At 47.0% G+C, this 21,639-nt stretch overlaps 1 protein-coding gene across 6 annotated transcripts in view; it reads left to right on the top strand.

Annotated features, from left to right (window-relative positions):
* Positions 1 to 21,639, top strand: part of RBBP5 (RB binding protein 5, histone lysine methyltransferase complex subunit) — a 508,962-nt gene that overhangs the window by 201,292 nt on the left and 286,031 nt on the right. For 3 of the 6 annotated variants that reach the window (XM_063955094.1, XM_063955092.1, XM_063955097.1), the window contains 3 exons: positions 6,585 to 6,610; positions 14,206 to 14,378; positions 20,366 to 20,506. In XM_063955094.1, coding sequence (XP_063811164.1) covers positions 6,585 to 6,610; positions 14,206 to 14,378; positions 20,366 to 20,506 — 340 coding nt within the window. Of the gene's footprint in view, positions 1 to 5,345; positions 5,629 to 5,714; positions 5,795 to 6,584; positions 6,611 to 14,205; positions 14,379 to 20,365; positions 20,507 to 21,639 lie in introns of those variants that run through there. The other 3 variants (XM_063955095.1, XM_063955093.1, XM_063955096.1) reach the window with 2 other exon arrangements.

Raw genomic sequence — 21,639 nt, 5'->3', positions numbered from 1 at the left:
TATATTACAATGTACAGTATACCTATAGTTACATGGTTACAACTCACACAGTAAGCAGTTAAAACATACAGTTACAGGCCAGTTACAGTCCAGCATACAATACCATTATCCTTAAGTTATATAAATTTGTCTCTCCATATCACTCTCTCTCTCTGTAAAATCATGCATGAACTGGTGTAGAAGCAACTCCATCATCCTCTGAGACAAAACAGCAACTGACTCCTGTGTGATCAGCAATGTGTTATCTAGTTTTTTGGGGAGGGGACTTTCTCATTCATGATGAGTCACTAGTCTATTTGTATATGTTCAACAGGTTCAGCTTTGAAGACATCCATAGGGGCTGGCCAGAGTTTCCTGTCCATTGTGCTAATAAGAGTGATTTTTAGCTTTCATACATTTAATCATAACTATTTGTTGCAATGTCCTACAACTTAATAACAAGTATCAAATGAATCTACACATTAATCTGGTTGCTTTAATAGTAAATATCACATGTCTATCTTGCTTCGTTCAAATAATACACATACATGACATTACTTCATTATATAATTTTAAATCATCATGATGTCTGGCGCTTGATATTATTATAATTATGTACTGTATGAAATAAGTGTCGAATCCATCTCTGGCATGTCCGTGTAAATGCGTGTGTTACCATATATTGCTGTGCTCGCTGCGCGTATTTGCAAGTAAAGCGACTCATAATGTGTGTAGTTTGTATGTTCTTTTTATGTAATATTTTTGACTTCGACACTTGCCTGTATCAGGTTAGGAATGACTTTGTTCGGAATGCCCTTCCGAGTTAAGATCTGGCATTCAACCTCCATGTGTCAAACGTACCCGTGGTAAGTCTTGATAAGTGAACAGCCCCTGTTGCAGTAGGTCCTCGCGAAGAGGAAGAGGCCTCGGATCTTACAGCAGTAACTCCAGAAGATCCACGTACCAAGCACTTCTTGGTCAATCCGGAGTAGTGACGATCGCCTGAACTTTTGTTCTTTTTATTAGCTTGAGAATCCATGGGATGAGTGTAAGTTGAGGGAACACATACACTGACTGGAACACCCATGGAGTTACCAGGGTGTCCACCACCACTGCCTGTGGGTCTCTTGTCCTGGAACAGTACCTCCGAAGCTTCTCGTTGAGGCGAGAGGCCATCATGTCTATCTATGGTGCACCCTATCAGCTCGTTACCTCTGCGAATACCTCCGGGTGTAGGCCCCATTCTTCTGGATGGAGACTGTGTCTGCCGAGGAAGTCTGCTTCCCAGTTTTCCGCTCCCAGAATGAAAATTGCTGACAGTGCCAGCGCATTCTTCTCTGCCCAAAGGATAATTATTGTCACCTCTGACATTGCAGCCCTGCTCTTCGTTCCTCTCTGCCTTTTTATGTAGGACACCGCATTGACGTTGTCCGACTGAACCTGAACGGCTTGATCACGCAGAAGATGTGTCGCTTGTAGAAGGGCGTTGTACACGGCCTTCAGATCCAGTATGTTTATTGGAAGGAGAGATTCCTGAACTTACCGCTTTCCTTGGAATTTTTCACCCTGAGTGACTGCGTCCCAACCCCTGAGACTTGCATCCGTGGTAAGATGAATCAAATTCTGAATCCCGATCCTGCTGCCCTAGAGTAGGTGAGAATTTTGCAGCCACCAGAGTAGTGAAATTCTGGCTTTCGGCGACAGGCGTATCCTCTGGAGAATGTGAAGATGAGATCCTGACCATAAGATCCAGTGGGAAAAACCGTGCAAGGAATCTTCCATACTATCGAGCCTCTTAGGAGGCAACCATCTTCCCTAGAAGACGAATGCACTGATGAACAGATACCCGGACTGGCATCAGGACATCCCAGACCATTGATTGGATCAGCAACGCTTTCTTCACCTGTAGAAACACCCTCTGCACTTCCATGTCGAGAATCATCCTTAGGAAGGAACGCCTCCTTATCGGCTTCAAATGCGAAATTGGAAGCTTCAGGATCCATCCAAGATCCTGGGACAGTTGATTTGAGAGAGCAACACTCCGTAACAACATCTCCCTTGAGGATGTTAAGGTCGCCCAGATATTTAATTATGTCCACTCCTGGTTTGTGGCGCGGGAGTATAAAGGCTGCCATGGCCCTGATGAACACCACCGATGTTGCGTAGAAGCCGAGCGGCTCATCTTCTGCGAGATGGAGCCATTCAAGTGCAATCGGTCAATGTAATGACGGTGGCCAACATAAACCGACAGGGCGGAACGAAGAGCAGAGCTTCAATGTCAGAGGTAACAAGGATCATCCTCTGGGCAGAAGACAACTGGGAAGCAGACTTCCTCAGCAGACACGATCTCTTTCTAGGAGAGTGGGGACTCCATCCGAAAGTGTTTACGGAGGTGAGACATCTTTGGGGAGTTCCTCAAACGACACGATGGCCTCTCGCCTGAACAAGAAGGTTCAGAGATATTGTTCCAGGTCGAGAGACCCGCAAGTAGTGGCGGTGGATGCCCTGGTAACTCCGTGGGTGTACCGGTCCGTGTACGTGTTTCCTCCACTTCCGCTCATATCAAAGGTTCTAAAGCTCATAAGGAGAACAAGAGTTCAGACAATCCTCATTGCCCCGGACTGGCCAAGAAGGTCCTTGGTATGCAGAGCTTCTGGATCTACTGTTGGAAGATCCGAGGCCTCTTCCTCTTCGGGAGGACCTTCTGAAACAGGTGCCATTCGCTTATCAAGACTTACCGTGGCCACGTTTTATGGCATGTAGGTTGAACGCCTAATGTTAGCCCGTAAGGGTATTCCGAACAAAGTCATTCCTACCCTGATATAGGCTAGGAAAGGAGTAACGTCTAAACATTACCATCGCATTTGGAAAAAGTGGGTTCACTATGGCTGGCCGGCGGTCGGGATCCCGGCGACCAGCATACCGGCGCCGGGAGCCCGACCGCCGGCTGACCGACAGTGTGGCGAGCGCAAATGAGCCCCTTGCGGGCTCGCTGCGCTCGCCACGCTACGGGCACGGTGGCGCGCTACGTGCGCCACACTATTTTATTCTCCCTCTATGGGGGTCGTGGACCCCCACGAGGGAAAATAAGTGTCGGTATGCCGGCGGTCGGGCTCCCGGCGCCGGTATACTGAGCGCCGGGAGCCCGACCGCCGGCATACAGAAGACCACCCGGAAAAAGTATGTATCTTGGTGTGAATCCAAGACGTTTCCTACGGTGGAATTTCAACTGGGACGTTTTCTCCTCTTCCTGCAAGCAGGTGGGGATATGGGCCTGAGGTTGGGATCCGTAAAGGTCCAAATTTCGGCCCTATCCATTTTCTTGCAGAAACTGCTGGCTTCCCTCCCTGAGGTTTAGACTTTTTTGAAAGGAGTTCTGCACATCCAGCCTCCCTTTGTGCCGCCTACGGCACCCTGGGATCTTAACATACTGTTACAATTTCTTCAATCGGATTGGTTCGAGCCTGTTCAGGAGGTTGAAGTCAAGTTTCTCACATGGAAGGCGGTCACCTTGTTGGCCTAAGCGTCTGCTCAACGTGTTTAGGAGTTAGGGGCTTTGTCTTGTAAAAGCCCCAGTTGATCTTCCATGAGGATAGAGCTGAACTTCGGACGTGTCAGCAGTTTCTTCCAAAGGTTGTGTCGGCTTTTCATATCAACCAACCTATTGTGGTGCCAGTTGCTACTGTCTCCTCAATTCCATCAAAGTCCTTGGATGTTGTGAGGGCTCTAAAAATCTATGTGAAGAAGACTGCTCGTCACTGAAAATCGGACTCTGTCCTGTATGATGCCAAGTAACTTGGGTATCCTGCTTCTAAGCAGACGATCTCTCGCTGGATCAGGTTCACTATCCAGCATGCATATTCTACGGCAGGACTGCCATGTCCAAGATCTCTTAAGGCCCACTCTTAAGGTGGGTTCTTCCTGAGCGGCTGCCTGGGGTGTCTAGGCTTTACAGCTTTGCCGAGCAGCTACTTGGTCTGGGTCGAACACGTTTGCTAAGTTCTACAGGTTCGATACTTTGGCCTCTGAAGACCTTAAGTTTGGTCAATCAGTTCTGCAGGAGCCTCCGCGCTCCCCCTCCCTTTTTGGGAGCTTTCGTACATCCCCATGGTACTAATGTGGACCCCAGCATCTTCTAGGACGTAAGAGAAGATAGGATTTTAATTACCTACCGGTAAATCCTTTTCTCGTAGTCCGTAGAGGATGCTGGCTGCCCGCCCATTGCTTCGTTATCCTGTAGTGCAGTGGTTCCCAAACTTTTTTTAATCACGGCGCCCTAGAGTATCAGAATTTTTATCACGGCACCCCTAGTCCAAAAGTTTCTAATTGGGAAATTTATAAAAAATATGAAATTTAATACATTATGTTTATATGTCATACTTAGGTTCAGTTATGTGGTGAGGGACAAGATTTGCTTCTGTTTGTACACATATTTTATGACTGGCAGCCACAAGTACTAGTTTTTCCTATTACATGGATAATAAATATTTTGAATTGGTCCTGGACCACCAACCCGAGGCACCCCTTCAAGTGCCCCGCGGCACCCCAGGGTGCCACGGCACACAGTTTGGGAACCACTGCTGTAGTGAGTTATTAGCTCAGTACTGCTTTGTTCTGAATTAAGTACTGTTTTGTTACTTGGTTAAGTAATCTTGTTCAGCCGTTGCTGATTTTTCAAGTTAGCTTGGTTTGCTTTGTATGTGTGAGCTGATGTGAATCTCGCCACTATCTGTGTGAAATCCTTCTCTAGAAGTTGTTCGTCTCCTCGGGCACAGTTTCTAGACTGAGTCTGGTAGGAGGGGCATAGACATACTTGCCTACCTGACCCTCTCCATGAGGGAGAAAATGCTCTGTTCCTGGACTTTCCTGGTAAATGTATGATTGCCATCACCTGTGGTGAAACACCTTTCTTATCAATTAACTAGCTCACCACAGGTGATGGCAATCATACATTACCAGTAAAGTCCAGGAACAGAGCATTTTCTCCCTCATGGAGAGGGTCAGGTAGGCAAGTATGGGCATAGAGGGAGGAGCCAGCCCACACAATCAACGTCTTAAAGTGACCATGGCTCCTGGTGGACCCGTCTATACCCCATGGTACTAATATGGACCCCAGCATCCTCTACGGACTACGAGAAAAGAATTTACCTTTAGGTAATTAAAATCCTATTTATTCCACTTTACTGTTGATAATCTTTTGTGGGGTTTTTTGTATTTGCACACACATTGTAGCTTGCTGTGATCAGCATACTACACACATTTACTCGAGAAATTATCCAGTCATTTACATTTTAACAAGCTGCAATCCGGTTTATGTTTAGGGCTTTGCCATATTGCTGATCTGGCACCGTTTGCTCATGAGAGCGCAGATGTATGCGGAACCTTTCTGCACAGGTTATGTTGTACTAGGGACGGTTACCAGTGCAGAACTCGTTCTGAGGACCCCGTCTGCCTCTGTTATGCCTGTTTTGAATGTATAGCTGTCCGTGTCGCTGCCAGTCTGGAAGCTGTGTCCGACAGCCCTCCCGCTCCCCTCCGTGACTGGCCGTAACGGTGCCCGGCGCAGGAGACGTCGGCCCCGGTACCGGGGCACGGGTGAAGTTAGTCCTGTTAAGGATAAATCCGGAGCCATGAACCTTGAGTTGCTCGGTAAGGAGCGGGATGTATGAAAGAGGGGATTGTTTGCCCTCTTGTGTGTCCCTGTGGGTTCCGTTACTGGGCACAGGTAGCATATGATGGGCACTCAGTGCCCGGTTGCCTCTTCTGCTGCTGCCTCATACATTGGGGAAGGATACTATAGTATTCCACAATAACTGTAAGATAATCTTCTTTAAACTAGGTGCACGCCATACACTGCTCACTTCAGATGTAACTTGTACACACTGCTCGGAAGCTCATTCCAGTCCTTAATATTTATCTGTCCCACAGTTAGGATGGGCTGGCGTTTCACAGTATACAGTACCCAGTATAACATATACACTGTTGCACCTATTGGCAAGTTGGTTGTCAGACTGTATACACTGTAAAATGTGCACAATACCTTCTCTTTTAAGCATGCTTGAAAATCCAGTTATGCAATGAGACAGATTTTTCTGCAATTAATAGAGATTGTGTGTGCGTGCACATTCTACAAATCTCTGCCTGATCTGTCAGATAATTGTTTGTTGCACTGGTTGCTCATGTATACAGCACAGGATAGCTTCACTGTGCTGTGTAATATATTTTTATTTATTACGTTTTTTTTTAATCTAGTTATTAAAGCTGCAGTGGACTGTAAGGGAAACACTGACCTGTGTACTCATGCATGTAAAAAAATTTGTTTCTCTTGAATAGTATTTGTCCTCTACTTTGTAGTAAATGTAAATACAGTGTATAATATGAAATATGTCAAGTTCTGTCACATTATAGCACCTTTAAGTGATTTATGTGAATGCCATTAAGATTTTCTTTATATACAGATAGTTCTGTTTTAAGATTTGCTGGAAACCTTAGGTAATTGTCTATTTAAGACTTTCCATTTATGAAATTTTATTTGTTTACTGCTGTATTGGGATATAAAATCTATTATTTTATAGTGTAATAATTTTATTATTTTACGGTTTCAGAATCCTTTGGCCAGAACTACCCAGAGGTGAGTGTACATAGTGTTGTGTGCATGTTTCACATTAATTTTATGGGCCTCCAATGTTTAAAAAAAATAAAATCTGTCTTTGCTAACATTTTATTAATGCTAATAAAAGTGTTGAACCTGTTTGACCACTTGTGACAGCTCTCTGGAGCATCTGCGCAAGCTTTTTTTAAATTCTTGCTTCTGAATTTATGTGATGGCATTTCATACGTGTTATCCCTGTGATTGATCTATCACCAGTGGATGTTCAGCCCAAGTAACATATCATTATTGATATTTTATATGGTTTATTTTGACAGTGGTCATTAAATAGTTGTTTGACCCATATAGACATTCACTTAAGTCCCTTATCTTGTGGTTCATATAAACAGTATATTCTGTCTGTCATTCAATGAGCAGCAGCACTCCAAGCAATAAATAATGACCTCTCAGGCAGCATATGTGACAAAGTTTCAATGCCTTTACTTAACGCATGGCACTTTCACAGTACCAGTCATAAACTGACAGAGAGGCATGAACTGCTTGTTCTGTCTGGTGTTTTAGATTTGTTAAAAGCCCCATTATCTGCAAAATTGTAAAATGAGTCCTAATTTTGCAGATTGTTGTATGTGTATATCCTATGATAGAGTCAAATATTTACCTTTTAACATAAGCTATATACTAATACCGTGTAGCCGTAATGGCTGCTAAACCACGTGCACGTGCTGCGTACTTTATACGCAGTTTGCGTATAAAGAACCGTACGTGGTATGCACGTTGCGTACACACGCTTGCGCTGAGTGTATGGAATACACGCAGCGAGCGTACACACAGTTGTTAACCTTTAAACCTTTTTCAATGAACACTGTAAGGGTATGCTTATACTGTAAACCTTAGTACTGTAATATTACCACAATGTACCGATGATTAACCTTTGTTATATGAAAGCTGTTTGAGCGATTGAGACGCTCAGAAACCCTCTATAATGACTGGTGAAACACACACTGCTTGCTAAGGTTCCAACACCTTTATAGATGATATTTCGTACGTAAAAAGGGGAAAACAGTTACAGCTCATACACTACAGACCTAACATTAATACCTAAAACAGAATAACTAAACAGAAATATAAACAATAGCGAACGATCGCAAATACACATAAACAGAAAGAGAATAAATGGCAAACACTTAAAGGATAACAAAAAGAGAACAATTGCATACACACAGAGTAACAAAATGGCCACAGAGAAACTTACACACGTGGGAATGACTCGCAGGCGCTATCTGGAAACCAGCCCTCAGCTTTTCACCATGAAAACCTTTGTAGAGAGAAGTGAGTGCTGGTCTAGCTATGGTGGTCTTTATATACACATCCTACAGTACAATACAATGGTTCCTACAATCTCATTGTTTATTGGACACAGGAATGTGTCTCTGTATTATAACAAAAGGTCATAGGTGGATTTGAACAGGTGGGCTGTGACTATTTCAAACTGCTCAGGTGGGAGGTATCCACAGGATTCCCGCCTCATGGATAATGAACTGCAAATACAGTAAATGTCTGTAAACTACTTTTCTCTAACGTCCTAAGTGGATGCTGGGGACTCCGTAAGGACCATGGGGAATAGCGGCTCCGCAGGAGACTGGGCACAAAAGTAAAGCTTTAGAACTACCTGGTGTGCACTGGCTCCTCCCCCTATGACCCTCCTCCAAGCCTCAGTTAGATTTTTGTGCCCGAACGAGAAGGCTGCACACTAGGTGGCTCTCCTGAGCTGCTTAGTGAAAAGTTTAGTTTTAGGTTTTTTATTTTCAGTGAGACCTGCTGGCAACAGGCTCACTGCATCGAGGGACTAAGGGGAGAAGAAGCGAACTCACCTGCGTGCAGAGTGGATTGGGCTTCTTAGGCTACTGGACATTAGCTCCAGAGGGACGATCACAGGCCCAGCCATGGATGGGTCCCTGAGCCGCGCCGCCGGCCCCCTTACAGAGCCAGAAGACAGAAGAGGTCCGGAAAATCGGCGGCAGAAGACGTCAGTCTTCAACAAGGTAGCGCACAGCACTGCAGCTGTGCGCCATTGTTCTCAGCACACTTCACACTCCGGTCACTGAGGGTGCAGGGCGCTGGGGGGGGGCGCCCTGAGACGCAATAAAAACACCTTGGATGGCAAAAAATGCATCACATATAGCTCCTGGGCTATATGGATGCATTTAACCCCTGCCAGAATACATAGAAAAACGGGAGATAAGGCCGCCGATAAGGGGGCGGAGCCTATCTCCTCAGCACACTGGCGCCATTTTCCCTCACAGCTCCGTTGGAGGGAAGCTTCCTGGCTCTCCCCTGCAGTCACTACACTACAGAAAGGGTTAAAAAAGAGAGGGGGGGCACTAATTACGCGCAGTATTAAAGATACAGCAGCTATAAGGGGAAAAACACTTATATAAGGTTATCCCTGTATATATATAGCGCTCTGGTGTGTGCTGGCAAACTCTCCCTCTGTCTCCCCAAAGGGCTAGTGGGGTCCTGTCCTCTATCAGAGCATTCCCTGTGTGTGTGCTGTATGTCGGTACGTTTGTGTCGACATGTATGAGGAGAAAAATGATGTGGAGACGGAGCAGATTGCCTGTAATAGTGATGTCACCCCCTAGGGGGTCGACACCTGAGTGGATGAACTGTTGGAAGGAATTACGTGACAGTGTCAGCTCTGTATAAAAGACAGTGGTTGACATGAGACAGCCGGCTACTCAGCTTGTGCCTGTCCAGACGTCTCATAGGCCGTCGGGGGCTCTAAAGCGCCCGTTACCTCAGATGGCAGATATAGACGCCGACACGGATACTGACTCCAGTGTCGACGGTGAAGAGACAAATGTGACTTCCAGTAGGGCCACACGTTACATGATTGAGGCAATGAAAAATGTTTTACACATTTCTGATAATACGAGTACCACCAAAAAGGGGTATTATGTTCGGTGAGGAAAAACTACCTGTAGTTTTCCTGAATCTGAGAAATTAAATGAGGTGTGTGATGATGCGTGGGTTTCCCCCGATAACAACTGATAATTTCTAAAATGTTATTGGCATTATATCCTTTCCCGCCAGAGGTTAGGGTGCGTTGGGAAACACCCCCTAGGGTGGATAAAGCGCTCACACGCTTGTAAGGGCTCTACCCTCTCCTGAGATGGCCGCCCTTAAGGATCCTGCTGATAGAAAGCAGGAGGGTATCCTAAAATGTATTTACACACATACTGGTGTTATACTGCGACCAGCAATCGCCTCAGCCTGGATGTGCAGTGCTGGGTTGGCGTGGTCGGATTCCCTGACTGAAAATATTGATACCCTAGATAGGGACAGTATATTTTTGCCTATAGAGCATTTAAAAGATGCATTTCTATATATGCGTGATACACAGCGGAATATTTGCCGACTGGCATCAAGTCTAAGTGCGTTGTCCATTTCTACCAGTAGAGGGTTATGGACACGACAGTGGTCAGGTGATGCGGATTTCAAACGGCATTTGGAAGTATTGCCTTATTAAGGGGAGGAGTTATTTGGGGTCGGTCTTTCAGACCTGGTGGCCACGGCAACAGCTGGGAAATCCACGTTTGTACCCCAGGTCGCCTCTCAACATGAGAAGACGCCGTATTATCAGGCGCAGTCTTTTCGTGGACAAGCGGGCAAAAGGTTCCTCATTTCTGCCCCGTGACAGAGGGAGAGGGAAAAGGCTGCAGAAATCAGCCAGTTCCCAGGAACAGAAACCCTCTCCCGCCTCTGCCAAGCCCTCAGTATGACGCTGGGGCTTTACAAGCAGAATCAGGCACGGTGGGGGGCCCGTCTCAATGAATTTCAGCGCGCAGTGGGCTCACTCGCAAGTAGACCCCTGGATCCGTCAGGTGATATCTCGGGGGTACAAATTGGAATTCGAGACGTCTCCCCCTCGCCGTTTCCTAAAGTCGGCTTTACCGATGTCTCCTTCTGACAGGGAGACAGTTTTGGAAGCCATTCACAAGCTGTATTCCCAGCAGGTGATAATCAAGGTACCCCTCCTGCAACAGGGAACGGGGTATTATTCCACACTGTTGTGGTACCGAAGCCGGACGGCTCGGTGAGACCGATTCTAAATCTAAAATCTTTGAACACTTACATACAGAGGTTCAAATTCAAGATTGAGTCACTCAGAGCAGTGATTGCGAACCTGGAAGAAGGGGACTACATGATGTCTTGGGACATCAAGGATGCTTACCTTCATGTCCAAATTTACCCTTCTCACCAAGGGTACCTCAGGTTTATGGTACAGAACTGTCACTATCAGTTCAGACGCTGCCGTATGGATGGTCCACGGCACCCCGGGTCTTTACCAAGGTAATGGCCGAAATGATGATATTCCTTCGAAGGAAGGGAATTTTAGTTATCCCTTACTTGGACGATTCCCTGATAAGGGTAAGATCCAGGGAACAGTTGGAGGTCGGTGTAGCACTATCTCAGGTAGTGTTGCGGCAGCACGATTGGATTCTCAATATTCCAAAATCGCACCTGGTTCCGACGACGTGTCTTCTGTTCCTAGGGATGATCCTGGACACAGTCCAGAAAAAGGTGTTTCTCCGGAGGAGAAAGCCAGGGAGTTATCCGAGCTAGTCAGGAACCTCCTAAAACCGAGCCAAGTCTCAGTGCATCAATGCACAAGGGTTCTGGGTAAAATGGTGGCTTCCTACGAAGCAATCCCATTCGGCAGATTCCACGCAAGAACCTTCCAGTGGGACCTGCTGGACAAATGGTCCGGGTCGCATCTTCAGATGCATCAGCGGATAACCCTGTCACCAAGAACAAGGGTGTCCCTCCTGTGTTGGTTGCAGAGTGCTCATCTTCTAGAGGGCCGCTGATTCGGCATTCAGGACTGGGTCCTGGTGACCACGGATGCCAGCCTGCGAGGCTGGGGAGCAGTCACACAGGGAAGGAATTTCCAGGGCTTATGGTCAAGCCTGGAGACATCACTTCACATAAATATCCTGAAGCTAAGGGCCATTTACAATGCTCTAAGCTTAGCAAGACCTCTGCTTCAAGGTCAGCCGGTGTTGATCCAGTCGGACAACATCACGGCAGTCACCCACATAAACAGACAGGGTGGCACAAGAAGCAGGAGGGCAATGGCAGAAGCTGCAAGGATTCTTCGCTGGGCGGAAAATCATGTGATAGCACTGTCAGCAATACCGGGAGTGGACAACTGGGAAGCAGACTTCCTCAGCAGACACGACCTCCACCCGGGAGAGTGGGGACTTCACCCAGAAGTCTTCCACATGATTATAAAACTCGACAGGTATTGCGCCAGGTCAAGGGACCCTCAGGCAATAGCTGTAGACGCTCTGGTAACACCGTGGGTGTACCAGTCAGTGTATGTGTTCCCTCATCAGCCTCTCATACCCAAGGTACTGAGATTGATAAGATGGAGAGGAGTAAGCACTATATTCGTGGCTCGGGATTGGCCAAGAAGGACTTGGTAACCGGAACTTCAAGAGATGCTCACGGAGGATCCGTGGCCTCTACCTCTAAGAAGGGACCTGCTCCAGCAAGGACCCTGTCTGTTCCAAGACTTACCGCGGCTGCGTTTGACGGCATGCCGGTTGAACGCCGGATCCTGAAGGAAAAAAGGCATTCCGGATGAAGTCATCCCTATCCTGATCAAAGCCAGGAAGGATGTAACCGCAAAACATTATCACCGCATTTGGCGAAAATATGTTGCATGGTGCGAGGCCAGTAAGGCCCGACGGAGGAAATTCAACTGGGTCGATTCCTACATTTCCTGCAAACAGGAGTGTCTATGGGCCTGAAATTGGGGTCCATTAAGGTTCAAATTTCGGCCCTGTCAATTTTCTTCCAAAAAAAACTAGCTTCAGTCCCTGAAGTTCAGACGTTGTAAAAGGGGTACTGCATATACAGCCTCCTTTTGTGCCTCCAGTGGCACCTTGGGATCTCAATGTAGTTTTTGGGTTCCAAAAGTCACATTGGTTTGAACCACTTAAATCTGTGGAGTTAAAATATCTCACATGGAAAGTGGTCATGCTGTTGGCCCTGGCCTGGGCCAGGCGCGTGTCAGAATTGGCGGCTTTATCCTGTAAAAGCCCTTATCTGATTTTCCATTCGGACAGGGCGGAATTGAGGACTCGTCCTCAGTTTCCCCCTAAGGTGGTTTCAGCGTTTCACCTGAACCAACCTATTGTGGTGCCTGCGGCTACTAGGGACTTGGAGGACTCCAAGTTGCTAGACGTTGTCAGGGCCCTGAAAATATGTTTCCAGGATGGCTGGAGTCAGAAAATCTGACTCGCTGTTTATCCTGTATGCACCCAACAAGCTGGGTGCTCCTGCTTCTAAGCAGACTATTGCTCGTTGGATTTGTAGTACAATTCAGCTTGCACATTCTGTGGCAGGCCTGCCACAGCCAAAAATCTGTGAATGCCCACTCCACAAGGAAGATGGGCTCATCTTGGGCGGCTGCCCGAGGGGTCTCGGCTTTACAACTTTGCCGAGCAGCTACTTGGTCAGGAGCAAATACGTTTGTAAAATTCTACAAAATTGATACCCTGGCTGAGGAGGACCTGGAGTTCTCTCATTTGGTGCTGCAGAGTCATCCGCACTCTCCCGCCCGTTTGGGAGCTTTGGTATAATCCCCATGGTCCTTACGGAGTCCCCAGCATCCACTTAGGACGTTAGAGAAAATAAGAATTTACTTACCGATAATTCTATTTCTCGTAGTCCGTAGTGGATGCTTGGCGCCCATCCCAAGTGCGTATTGTCTGCAATACTGGTACATAGTTATTGTTACCAAAAAATCGGGTTATTGCTGTAGTGAGCCATCTTTTCTTGAGGCTCCTCTGTTATCATGCTGTTAACTGGGTTTAGATCACGAGTTGTACGGTGTGATTGGTGTGGCTGGTATGAGTCTTACCCGGGATTCAAAATCCTTCCTTATTGTGTACGCTCGTCCGGGCACAGTATCCTAACTGAGGCTTGGAGGAGGGTCATAGGGGAAGGAGCCAGTGCACACCAGGTAGTTCTAAAGCTTTACTTTTGTGCCCAGTCTCCTGCGGAGCCGCTATTCCCCATGGTCCTTACGGAGTCCCCAGCATCCACTACGGACTACGAGAAATAGAATTATCGGTAAGTAAATTCTTATTTTAAACATAACTATTCGCAGGAGCGAACAATCTCTTCCTAACCAACACCGGAATGTTTCTAATAAAATACTCTTTAGTTAGACACTAGACACCACCGTTCAACCTTTGCCTGACCCTTCGTATCATGCAAAGAGGAATCCCTGAGTCCACGAACTATTTACACTAATCATACTCGCAGACATTATTAAGGGGACTATTATCTACAAAACGCACTATATTAGTTAACTATGCTATAAACGAGTCGCCCGCTACAAGCTCAAACTCTTCCGTAAATACGCATATACCGCGCGTAATCGCCGGAGCGAGTGTACGCAATTTGCGGACATGTGCACGTACGGCAGACTGAATGCACGAGCAGCGGGCATGTCCATTGGGGTTAGTATAAGGCAGTGTGGATTACGATATTTTTCGACTTTGACACCTAATAATTTTACTGTTAATTTTATTCTGTTATAGGAAGCAGATGGCACATTGGATTGCATTAGCATGGCCCTCACCTGCACATTTAATAGGTGGGGGACTCTGCTTGCTGTAGGTTGCAATGATGGCCGCATTGTCATCTGGGATTTCTTAACGCGAGGCATTGCAAAGATTTTAAGTGCACATATTCATCCTGTGTGCTCACTTTGGTGAGTAATATCTATTGACTGCTGTCAATATAATCATACTATTATGTTTCATTTGTGATGTTAGGTAGTTTTATTTAGGTCTTAATTTTAGTAATCATTATGGGTGTGTGTCTCAGGAGCTGTGCAACATGTTCTTTGGTAACTGTGTATTAGATTTCAGCACTGACGTCTGAAGGAATGCTATAATTAGCAAAAGAAATTGGGAGAAAAGACAGAAATACCACTGTGGTATAATAATGTGCATGGAAATAGATGAGCAGCTGCACTAATTGTTTTCATATTTTCCACATAGAGCTCCTTTTACCTGCTGAGTATAAACTTTGCTGTTCTGATATTTCTCTAACGTCCTAAGTGGATGCTGGGGACTCCGTAAGGACCACAGGGGGATAGCGGCTCCGCAGGAGACTGGGCACATCTAAAGAAAGCTTTAGGACTAACTGGTGTGCACTGGCTCCTCCCCCTATGACCCTCCTCCAAGCCTCAGTTAGATTTCTGTGCCCGACGAGAAGGGTGCACACTAGGGGCTCTCCTGAGCTTCTTAGTGAAAGTTTTAGTTTAGGTTTGTTATTTTCGGTGAGACCTGCTGGCAACAGGCTCACTGCATCGAGGGACTAAGGGGAGAAGAAGCGAACTCACCTGCGTGCAGAGTGGATTGGGCTTCTTGGCTACTGGACATTAGCTCCAGAGGGACGATCACAGGCCCAGCCTGGATGGGTCCCAGAGCCGCGCCGCCGGCCCCCTTACAGAGCCAGAAGAGCGAAGAGGTCCGGAAAAATCGGCGGCAGAAGACGTTCCTGTCTTCAATAAGGTAGCGCACAGCACTGCAGCTGTGCGCCATTGCTCTCAGCACACTTCATACTCCGGTCACTGAGGGTGCAGGGCGCTGGGGGGGCGCCCTGAGACGCAATAAAACATGATAAAAATACCTTACATGGCAAAAAAATACATCACATATAGCTCCTGGGCTATATGGATGCATTTAACCCCTGCCAGAATATACAGAAAAACGGGAGATAAGGCCGCCGAAAAGGGGGCGGAGCCTATCTCCTCAGCACACTGGCGCCATTTTCCCTCACAGCTCAGTTGGAGGGAAGCTCCCTGGCTCTTCCCTGCAGTCACTACACTACAGAAAGGGTTAAAAAAAGAGAGGGGGGCACTAATTAGGCGCAGTATTAAAACATACAGCAGCTATAAGGGGAAAAACACTCTTATAAGGTTATCCCTGTATATATATATAGCGCACTGGTGTGTGCTGGCATACTCTCCCTCTGTCTCCCCAAAGGGCTAGTGGGGTCCTGTCCTCTATCAGAGCATTCCCTGTGTGTGTGCTGTGTGTCGGTACGTTTGTGTCGACATGTATGAGGAGAAAAATGATGTGGAGACGGAGCAGAGTGTCTGTAACAGTGATGTCACCACCTAGGGGGTCGACACCTGAGTGGATGTACTGTTGAAAATTACGTGACAGTGTCAGCTCTGTATAAAAAAACAGTGGTTGACATGAGACAGCCGGCTACTCAGCTTGTGCCTGTCCAGACGTCTCATAGGCCGTCAGGGGCTCTAAAGCGCCCGTTACCTCAGATGGCAGATACAGACGCCGACACGGATACTGACTCCTGTGTCGACGGTGAAGAGACAACCGTGATTTCCAGTAGGGCCACACGTTACATGATTGAGACAATGGAAAATGTTTTAGACATTTCTGATAATACGAGTACCACCAAAAAGGGGTATTATGTTCGGTGAGGGAAAAACTACCTGTAGTTTTCCTGAATCTGAGAAATAAAATGAGGTGTGTGATGATGCGTGGGTTTCCCCCCGATAACAATTGATAATTTCTTAAAAAGTATTGGCTGTATACCCTTTCCCGCCAGAGGTTAGGGTGCGTTGGGAAACACCCCCTAGGGGGGATAAGGCGCTCACACGCTTGTAAGAACAAGGGCTCTACCCTCTCATGAGATGGCCGCCCTTAAGGATCCTGCTGATAGAAAGCAGGAGGGTATCCAAAAATGTATTCACACACATACTGGTGTTATACTGCGACCAGCAATCGCCTCAGCCTGGAGGTGCAGTGCTTGGTTGGCATGGTCGGATTCCCTGACTGGAAATATTGATATCCTAGATAAGGATAGTATATTATTGCCTATAGAGCATTTAAAAGATGCATTTCTATATATGCATGATGCACAGCGGAATATTTGCCGACTGGCATCAAGTATAAGTGCGTTGTCCAATTCTACCAGTAAAATGGTCAGGTGATGCGGATTCCAAACGGCATTTATAAGTATTGCCTTTGAAAGGGGACATTTGGGGTCGGTCTTTTAGACCTGGTGGCCACGGCAACAACTGGGAAATCCACGTTTGTACCCCAGGTCGCCTCTCAAAATAAGACGCCGTATTATCAGGCGCAGTCCTTTGTTAGCAAGCGGACAAAAGGTTCCTCTTTTCTGCTCGTGACAGAGGGAGAGGAAAAAGGCTGAAGAGATTACCCAGTTCCCAGGAACAGAAACCCTTTCCCGCCTCTGCAAAGCCCTCAGTATGACGCTAGGGCCTTACAAGCTCAGGCACGGTGGGGGCCCGTTCTCAATGAATTTCAGTGCGCAGTGGGCTCACTCGCAAGTAGACCCCTGGATCCTTCAGGTAATATCTCAAGGGTACATATTGGAATTCGAGACGTCTCCCCCTCGCCGTTTCCAAAAGTCGGCTTTACCGACGTCTCCCTCTGACAGGGAGGCAGTTTTGGAAGCCATTCACAAGCTGTATTCCCAGCAGGTGATAATCAAGGTACCCCTCCTGCAACAGGGAACGGGGTATTATTCCACACTATTGTGGTACCGAAGCCAGACGGCTCGGTGAGACCGATTCTAAATCTAAAATCTTTGAACACTTACATACAGAGGTTCAAATTCAAGATTGAGTCACTCAGAGCAGTGATTGCGAACCTGGAAGAAGGGGACTACATGATGTCTCGGGACATCAAGGATGCTTACCTTCATGTCAAAATTTACCCTTCTCACCAAGGGTACCTCAGGTTATGGTACAGAACTGTCACTATCAGTTCAGACGCTGCCGTAGGGATGGTCCACGGCACCCCGGGTCTTTACCAAGGTAATGGCCGAAATGATATCCCTTCGAAGGAAGGGAATTTTAGTTATTCCTTACTTGGACGATTCCCTGATAAGGGTAAGATCCAGGGAACAGTTGGAAGTCGGTGTAGCACTATCTCAGGTAGTGTTGCGGCAGCACGATTGGATTCTCAATATTCCAAAATCGCAACTGGTTCCGACGACTTGTCTTCTGTTTCCTAGGGATGTTCCTGGACACAGTCCAGAAAAAAGGTGTTTCTCCCGGAAGAGAAAGCCAGGGAGTTATCCGAGCTAGTCAGGAACCTCCTAAAACCGAACCAAGTCTCAGTGCATCAATGCACAAGGGTTCTGGGTAAAAATGGTGGCTTCCTACGAAGCAATCCCATTCGTTAGATTCCACGCAAGAACTTTCCAGTGGAACCTACTGGACAAATGGTCCGGGTCGCATTTTCAGATGCATCAGCGGATAACCCTGTCACCAAGGACAAGGGTATCCATCCTGTGGTGGTTGCAAAGTGCTCATCTTCTAGAGGGCCGTAGATTCGGCATTCAGGACTGGGTCCTGGTGACCACGGATGCCAGCCTGCTAGGCTGGGGAGCAGTCGCACAGGGAAGGAATATCCAGGGCTTAGGGTCAAGCCTGGATACATCACTTCACATAAATATCCTGAAGCTAAGGGCCATTTACAATGCTCTAAGCTTAGCAAGACCTCTGCTTCAAGGTCAGCCGGTGTTGATCCAGTCGGACAACATCATGGCAGTCACCCACGTAAACAGACAGGGTGGCACAAGAAGCAGGAGGGCAATGGCAGAAGCTGCAGGGATTCTTCGCTGGGCGGAAAATCATGTGATAGCACTGTCAACAGTATTCATTCCGGGAGTGGACAACTGGGAAGCAGACTTCCTCAGCACGACCTCCACCCGGGAGAGTGGGGACTTCACCCAGAAGTCGTCCACATGATTAAAAAACTCGACAGGTATTGCGCCAGGTCAAGAGACCCTCAGGCAATAGTTGTAGACGCTCTGGTAACACCGTGGGGGTACCAGTCAGTGTATGTGTTCCCTCCTCTGCCTCTCATACCCAAGGTACTGAGATTGATAAGATGGAGAGGAAAAAGCACTATATTCGTGGCTCCGGATTGGCCAAGAAGGACTTGGTAACCGGAACTTCAAGAGATGCTCACGGAGGATCCGTGGCCTCTACCTCTAAGAAGGGACCTGCTCCAGCAAGGACCCTGTCTGTTCCAAGACTTACCGCGGCTGCGTTTGACGGCATGCCGGTTGAACACCGGATCCTGAAGGAAAAAAGGCATTCCGGAGGAAGTCATCCATATCCTGATCTAAAGCCAGGAAGGATGTAACCGCAAAAACATTATCACCGCAATTGGCGAAAATATGTTGCGTAGTGCGAGGCCAGTAAGGCCCGACGGAGGAAATTCAACTGGGTCGATTCCTACATTTCCTGCAAACAGGAGTGTCTATGGGCCTGAAATTGGGGTCCATTAAGGTTCAGATTTCGGCCCTGTCAATTTTTTTCCAAAAAAGAACTAGCTTCAGTCCCTGAAGTTTAGACGTTTGTAAAAGGGGTACTGCACATACAGCCTCCTTTTGTGCCTCCAGTGGCAATTTGGGATCTCAATGTAGTTTGGGTTCCAAAAGTCACATTGGTTTGAACCACTTAAATCTGTGGAGTTAAAATATCTCACATGGAAAGTGGTCATGCTGTTGGCCCTGGCCTGGGCCAGGCGCGTGTCAGAATTGGCGGCTTTATCCTGTAAAAGCCCTTATCTGATTTTCCATTCGGACAGGGCGGAATTGAGGACTCGTCCTCAGTTTCTCCCTAAGGTGGTTCCAGCGTTTTCACCTGAACCAACCTATTGTGGTGCCTGCGGCTACTAGGGACTTGGAGGAATCCAAGTTGCTGGATGTTGTCAGGGCCCTGAAAATATGTTTCCAGGACGGCTGGAGTCAGGAAATCTGACTCGCTGTTTATCCTGTATGCACCCAACAAGCTGGGTGCTCCTGCTTCTAAGCAGACTATTGCTCGTTGGATTTGTAGTACAATTCAGCTTGCACATTCTGTGGCAGGCCTGCCACAGCTAAAATCTGTAAAAGCCCGTTCCACAAGGAAAGTGGGCTCATCTTGGGCGGCTGCCCGAGGGGTCTCGGCTTTACAACTTTGCCGAGCAACTACTTGGTCAGGGGCAAACACGTTTGCTAAATTCTACAAATTTGATACCCTGGCTGAGGAGGACCTGGAGTTCTCTCATTCGGTGCTGCAGAGTCATCCGCACTCTCCCGCCCGTTTGGGAGCTTTGGTATAATCCCCATGGTCCTTACGGAGTCCCCAGCATCCACTTAGGACGTTAGAGAAAATAAGAATTTACTTACCGATAAATCTATTTCTCATAGTCCGTAGTGGATGCTGGGCGCCCATCCCAAGTGCGGATTGTCTGCAATACTTGTACATAGTTATTGTTACAAAAATCGGGTTATTATTGTTGGGAGCCATTTTTTTCAGAGGCTCCTCTGTTATCATACTGTTAACTGGGTTCAGATCACGAGTTATACGGTGTGATTGGTGTGGCTGGTATGAGTCTTACCCGGGATTCAAAATCCTTCCTTATTGTGTACGCTCGTCCGGGCACAGTATCCTAACTGAGGCTTGGAGGAGGGTCATAGGGGGAGGAGCCAGTGCACACCAGTTAGTCCTAAAGCTTTCTTTAGATGTGCCCAGTCTCCTGCGGAGCCGCTATCCCCCTGTGGTCCTTACGGAGTCCCCAGCATCCACTACGGACTATGAGAAATAGAATTATCGGTAAGTAAATTCTTATTTTTTCACCTCTGTGACTGCGTGGTTTCCTTTAAACTAAATGTACCTTGTGCTTGCGGTGTACCTTACAGCTGGAGTAGAGATGGACATAAACTTGTGAGCGCTTCTACAGATAATATTGTGTCTTTGTGGGATGTACTGTCAGGGGACTGCGACCAGCGATTTCGATTCCCATCTCCTATTTTAAAAGTTCAGTTCCACCCCCGTGATCAGTAAGTAGTAGATTTATTTTTTAGATCTTTTTGTACAGTTTGTCATGGCGTTGCCTGTAGTGCGGGTTTCTGCATAATGTTGCAGGTCTAAGTGTGATTAAAATTGTTTGTAAAGGTTAAATAAAACCATAATCTGTGTGCATAAGACAGAAACATAACTTGCACTGTTTATAATTGAGATCAGTGATTTGAATCATGATCCAGTATTCTATTTAAGAAAGACTTAAAATGTATTCTAATTTGAGAAACCAAAACCGGCAGGCTATACTCCACTAATTCCTCCAATTACAATATGTTAAGTTGCATTCTGGATGCGTATTCTTTATGCGTGTTTAGTTTAACCAGTACCGATTGTCTACACATCTGTAGTTAAGTGTATAGAAACATAGAATAAACAATTGGCCGATCTAGTCTGTGCTAAATACATGTACATGCACACTTACATAATAATTTTTTCTCGGGAGGCAATAATTAACCTACCAGTATATATTTGGATTCAGCGAGGTTTGGGGAGAATATGCAAACTTCACGCAGTTAGGGTTATGGTGAGAATTGAACCCATGACCTCAGTGCTGTGAGACAGTAATGCTAACCATTATACCATGGATAGTTTTCAAACATTCCCCGAAAGGTACATATAGGAGCTACTCATTTTCTTAAATATTTCTGCTGCGGGGTACACTGGGCTCCACAAGTCTGGACAAGTGGGTGTAGAGTAGGATCTTGATCCGAGGCACCAACAGGCTCAAAGCTTTGACTTCCCAGAATGCACAGCGCCGCCTCCTATATCACCCCGCCTCCCAGCACAGGAGCTCAGTTTGTCAGTTGGTGCTGCAGTACGCAGGCACTTTACAGAGGGGCTGCTCCAAGCAGCCCTGAGAAAAGCTTTTTATGAGGTAAAAAGTGAAGACTTCAAGGGCAGCAGCGGTGGTAAATGTCTTGTGACATTCACTGCTGCAGCTCCAGCTCTCCACAGTGGAGCTGTACCTACAGCGGAGGCTCCGGTCTTCTTCATGTTAGACACACACGGCTGGGGCTCTCCAGGATCGCGTGGCTGCGCTGCGGGAGGTGGTAAGTGGGTCCCGCTCGCGGGACCCGGTCTTTATCGCTATCCGGCGCGGTCAGTGGGAGGC

The sequence above is a fragment of the Pseudophryne corroboree genome, chromosome 2, assembly GCF_028390025.1.
Source record: "Pseudophryne corroboree isolate aPseCor3 chromosome 2, aPseCor3.hap2, whole genome shotgun sequence".
In the NCBI taxonomy this organism is placed as follows: domain Eukaryota; kingdom Metazoa; phylum Chordata; class Amphibia; order Anura; family Myobatrachidae; genus Pseudophryne; species Pseudophryne corroboree.
This window is presented reverse-complemented; position numbering and strand designations above follow the sequence as displayed.